Source organism: Diospyros lotus, chromosome 9 (genome assembly GCF_014633365.1).
Source record: "Diospyros lotus cultivar Yz01 chromosome 9, ASM1463336v1, whole genome shotgun sequence".
NCBI classification, from domain to species: domain Eukaryota; kingdom Viridiplantae; phylum Streptophyta; class Magnoliopsida; order Ericales; family Ebenaceae; genus Diospyros; species Diospyros lotus.
Genome location: NC_068346.1, coordinates 2085077 through 2091076, shown reverse-complemented (window position 1 = coordinate 2091076; position 6000 = coordinate 2085077). Strand labels below are relative to the sequence as shown.

At 35.1% G+C, this 6000-nt stretch overlaps 1 protein-coding gene across 1 annotated transcript; it reads right to left on the bottom strand.

Annotated features, from left to right (window-relative positions):
* Positions 1-1557: 1557 nt before the first annotated feature.
* On the bottom strand, positions 1558-2787 carry LOC127810583 (transcription factor MYB114-like). The gene is made up of 3 exons (XM_052350128.1): positions 2582-2787; positions 2362-2491; positions 1558-2190 (listed from the first exon to the last, which is right to left on the bottom strand). Exons 1-3 carry the CDS (start codon positions 2703-2705, stop codon positions 1680-1682), a joined length of 765 nt encoding a protein of 254 aa, XP_052206088.1. The 5' UTR covers positions 2706-2787; the 3' UTR covers positions 1558-1679.
* Between the last annotated feature and the right edge of the window lie 3213 nt (positions 2788-6000).

The window sequence follows — 6000 nt, the reverse complement described above, 5'->3', positions numbered from 1 at the left end:
TAAGAATAATATTATTTTTCATCATCAAAATCAAAACATCAAAGACAAAATAATAAAAATCACCGAATTTTAATTTATAACCAAAAGGTTAGTGAACTTCAACTTAGTATATAATTCCTTAATTACTATCAATTGTCGTTAAATGATACTAACAAAATGTTAATATTTTTGTATTTGAGTGCAAAATATAGTGACCATTAATTTGTGATATTTATCTGTCTACTTTATTAATCACGTCAATGTCCCATTAGCATAATTTAACAGCAGTTGATGATAGTTATAAAATTATATACTAAATTGAAGTTTAGTAACTTTTTAACTACAAATTAAAGTTCAACAATCTTTTTATATCTCAATACAAAATTTAGAAACCATTTATGCTATTTATCCTGTTTTCACCTCATAGATAAGCATTTCACTTTGTTCTTTTGTACCCGATTGTCTTGCCCTATAATGGCTCTAACATGGGTTTAGGAGATAGGCTACCAACAACAACTAATTGAATGAATCATTAAAATTATACCTCGTCCAAGTACAATATTATTATAAACATAAGAATATAATTAGGGTATTCTTTTAAGTCATGGACGAATTTAGAGAGGCAGACACGGACTGTAGCCCTCCCCCCCGGATTTAGCCTTCCCCTAGATCTGTAAGGCAGATTTGACCCATTTGAGAGAGAAGGACTGAAATACTCATATATTTGGGGACAAACCATCTCTCATATTTGTTCCTAGATCCGCCCCAGCCTTTAGTAAGACACATCTTAAAGGTTGGACAACAGTTATTAATCAAGGTACGTGTATCCTTTATCCATTTCTCTAATGATAATAATTAGCATTATCTTTTAAACGAAGGGGCATAAGTTTTTATGTTGGCCAAAAATTCTAGTCCCGAGCACAGCATTAATTAAATTGATTTTAGTGGGTCGTTGTCTTTGGGGAAGGACGAAAAGTGTCGCTGAAAGGCCGGCAAAATGTATATTATTATGCGAACATTCAATATACCCTATTTTCACGTTAGGGTAACGTCCACGTTTGTCATGTCCGTATCATACATGCACAAATAGATAAGTGACAACATATGGAAATTAAATCATATTATATTCGAGCACTAAAGGACAAAGTAGATACCAAATTCATTATGAGATGCCGCATTGTTAGCTCTCCTTCACTTTTTGGCTGACAAAAAAGCTTATGCGAATAACATCTTGGTTACCAATGGTCAAAATATATATATTTTTCTCTCCAATTTTATGTTTTTTTTTAAATTATTCAAAATTTTTATTGATATAATTCCACTTTTATAAATTCAAAAATCACATTTAACTTCAAATTTGGGAATTCTTTTTTGGACCGCACGTGCAGATTGGCCATCGAACGAATTCCACGTAATACGAAAAGTACTCCTGAAGAGGGAAACAACAGTTGTAAGAACCATTTTTGGCCGTAGAAGTGTTGGTCCTGCCAAAAGGCCCACCTCCCTGCCTTCTATTCTTCCCAGTTTTCTCTTTTTCTTCTTGTTCAAAATAGACGTTTGGAGATATATATATGTATATATATATATGTATATGAATCCAGCTCATATATAGTACAAAACAAATTAAGGCAGAAGATTTAGTGCCAAACAATAATTAAAATTACAAAGAAACAAATAAACCATAATTAGGGAAACATTAGCTAGATTGCTGGTTGCTCTTCATCTCCCAAAAGATCACAAAGGTCGACGTCGGCGATATCCATAAGAATGTCGCTCCAATCATAACTCATCAGTTGCTCCTGAGCCGAACTTTCGCCGATCGCCTCTAAACCAGGTGTCACACACAGACCATCACTCCACTGCCCCATAAAAGCCTCTTTAAATGGCCCAATATCTTCCAAGAATGTGATATGATCATCATCTTTAGCTTGGGATTCAAGAAGACTACTGTTAATTTCCGGCGTGAGGGGATCGTCTTCTCTTGTTCGGATATCTTCCACAATAACGGGGGTTTTGCTCCTCATCCACGGGATATTTTGGGGGAAGGTCCGAGGCTGAGGTCTTATGGTTTTGGTTTTGGTTTTGGTTGTCTCCTTGTCGGCGCTTTGAGCTTTCAGTACTTTGTCTTTGTTCTTCCGCAGGTGGGTGTTCCAGTAGTTCTTCACATCATTTGATGTTCTCCCCGGAAGCCTACCCGCAATTAGTGACCATCTATTTCAAGAGAGAGACAGCCAAAAAATGGTTATAATTATGCATTATAAGCAGTGGAATCATTTTAATTATATCATATATTTATTATGGGAAAAGGGTGATTCAGACAGTTATATGCCTAGTTTCATATATATATGTATATATATAAATATATTATAGTTTGCAGCATGCCTGTTGCCTAGCAGCTTATGAAGCCTGACAAAAAGATCAACTTCATCTTCAGTAAAGCTCCCTCTCTTTATGTTTGGCCTCAGATAGTTGAGCCATCTCAATCTGCAACTTTTCCTGCATCTGTTTAATCCTGCAAATTCATTCAAGAACCATCAATTCCCTCTCTCTCTCTCTCTCTCTGATATATATATATATATATATAAATATATATAATATTTACCAGCTTTTTGAGGGACTTGGTGCCATTTTCCTTCTCCATGCTTCTCAATGCACTGCTTGAGAAGTTTGTCTTCTTCCTCGGTCCATGCACCTTTCCTCACTCCCAGAGGAACTATTTCCTCCATAGATAGCCTGCTGTAAGCCTGTAACACTTCGAGTGTTGAAGTAGAATTGCTGAATTCTGTTACTTAAATACCCACACAAACACGCACACGCACGCATATATTTCAGTGGTTCTTCCAGCTTGGGGCTGAGCGGATACGTGCACGTTTGACTGCCACAAGAACTAATTGCAATTAGCTCTGGATTATATACCAATCAATCAGCGGTCCGGGTACCTAACTCCAAACTCTGATAACTTTGCTTCCTGCACTTAGATTCTTCTTGAGCACTTTCTTCCTATCTCCAGTATACGTGGAACATTCTGCGCAAAGTAATTTTTCTTGTATTTTTTTTTAATTTGACTAATTCACATTATATGCACTCATCATTTCTCAATTATTTCTTTTGAAAATCTAGATACAATGGAACTGGACTCCACAATAATGGTTGCACTTTACATCTAGCAAAACGAATTAAGGCACTCCAAGACTTACATCTATTTTTGTAAATAAAGAGTTTATGGCCCCATTTAGTATTGTTATGTTTACATGTGTTTGAATTTTTTTACTATTGTGAAGGTAGTATTTGCGTACTATTCAGTTTTTTAACCTTAAATTTATCTTGCTTGTACAATGTCTTAAACCTGTAACGACAATATGAGCGATAGGTAAATAACGTAACGACGATCAGGTTTTAATGTCAGATGCATTGGAGCGGTGGATGCAAGGGCCACCTATGGTGCATGAAGGCTTTTTTGTATGACCTCTCAAGTGAAGTTCAGGTGTCCCTTTTCTTCTTTCATTATGCTTTAATTGTAGGAATGCATTATTGGTTTATGGTGTAGCAAAATTGAGAGTTCAAGTCTTCATTGATGCTAGCTTCTAATTAGATGAGGATGATAACAAATCAAAGTCGTCAGGGTATGTGGCTTTTGTTAAATGATGGCGTTGTGGATTGGAAGGGTTCTAAATTGGAGACAACAACGAATTAGACAACTGAAGCGGAATACATTGTTGATTTAGAAGCAACAAATAAAGTTGTTTGGATTTAAAAATACATCACAGAACTTGGAGTAGTTCATAGCATTGTTTATCTTATTGGGATATATTGAGACAACAATGGAGCTATTGGACAATCCAAGGATATGAGGTCTCATCAATGATCCAAACATATATCTTACGCCAGTAATATCTATGAAAAGAGATGGATCGTTGGAATGAAATAAAAGTTGAGCATGTACGTACCCACAAATGTGAATCTTGTAGATTCATTCACTAAAGCACTATCCCAACAGTAATATGGTTGTCATATTCAGTCATTAATTACGAGATACATGAATGACTAACTCTAGTACTAGTGGGAGATTATTAATATTGTGCCTTAGAGTCATAGAGAAGTCTATGTACTTACACTATTTTATTTTTGTAAACTCAATTCTAATTTGGTATTCTTTATCAATGAGCATTCTCAATACATATTTGTATCAAATGCAGTATAGAGGAAATCACAAATGTTTATGATGGCGAGTTTCTTATTATATAATGCAATACTTTAAAATATCCCTAGCCATAGTACTACCAGGATGGGCATTGATAGTGTAGAGATACTAGCACATGTCATGTTCCTTTCTTATGAAAAAAGTAACCATACTCACAAGTTAAAGTATAGTGACACGTGGACAAACATTGGATGTTTGTTAGGGAACAAGTTCATTGGATGGACCCGTCAAGAGAATTCTATATGGAGTATAGTTCACATGTCTATGGAACGTCTTTCATAATGGTGGTGTAAGTGATCCTTAAACTTGAGATATGTTGGTGTTAGTGCCCTAGAGCTAGATTTAAAGATGACATCTAGTATGAGTGTTGGGTCTAATGATATAATCTTTCTTGTTATTTAAATGATTATATCTTCATTCATAACTCTCCATTTATATATGAATGAGTTCCTAAATATCCTAATTATCTTTATTCTTAAATTGTTAAAAATATTTGAGAAAAATCTATAACATAAGATTTCTTAAAGGTATTCGTAGTTCTAAGATTTATCTGAAGGGGGCTAAGATTAATCGAATATGGACTACCACATGGGTTACTACCTTTGATTAGTATGTGATACTAATGATAAAAGATGGTGAGTCACATGCCATATTAGATGAGAGACAGATAGTAAATATGTGGGTAGTTTATTAGTTGAACATCTACTGAATGTGACACTTGTAACAAATCACACGATTAAGAGGATTAATGATCTGTTATGTATCTAGTCCTTTGAGTGGAAACAATAGAGTTATCTTGTGCACTGGTATTGGAGATTTACTGTTGAGAGGAACCATTTAGTGTGAGATGTGGGGATGCTTTCTGTGTAGTCTCTATGAAGTAGTGTATGGAGGCAATTGCTTATGAGATCCATTGTCCTCCATCATAGTAGGGTGAACATCTTATGTGATCTCAATTGGTTGGTGATTGTAGACATGCTTGGCCAAGGTATGCATGATCGAAAAGGAGTTTTCGATGTTAGAAGAGTTCTGATGTGTCATTTCGATCACTCTAGCTAGACTGGATCTTGCTTAGTTACAAAGTCCTGTGAGTTTAGTTGGTTCATCACTCTCACTCGCTCGGGATGTTAGTCAGTGGAGGGATTATAGTGCATGGTAATTGAGAGCCCAAATAGGTTTATAAAAAGCTCTGACTTCATTGCTATTAGGATTGTCTTGGGTCACAGTTAGAGGATATTTAGGATCTTTCAGGATGCTTTGGGGAGATGAAAAGATCCTTTTAGTAGATAAAATGTTTGATTGGCATCGAGAGTTAACGTGTCCTGATTGCTACATAGTTGTAAATCTAGAAAGTCACACCCCAAGTAGGTAATGTGCTGGATTAGTGAATCTGAGGTGATTGATTGTACTTCTACTATTAAGAGTTAATGAGGGGTTAATTTACCATTAAGAGTTAATGGTTAATAAAAATGTCATTAAGAATTAATGAGATTTTTAGTGAGATTATTTTTAAGAAATGTTAGTATAATTAATTCTTATATAATATTCATGTGTAATTATTATATGAAAAATGCTACTTGTACTCTTAGGACAACAACTTAGGCTACCAAAAGCAACTCAAAAGATAAAAATACCTTCACTCAATTTGCAAAATTGCAAAAGCCCTTATTCTTTCTCTCTTTCTTCTCACCTAGTGATGCTATGGCCACATCTTCTTTTCTTTCTCCCTCTTTCCCATGGCTACCTCCACTACAACAAAAACAGGCATTAACGACTAAATATAAATCCCGTCGTTATAAGATAACTTTTAACGACAGGCA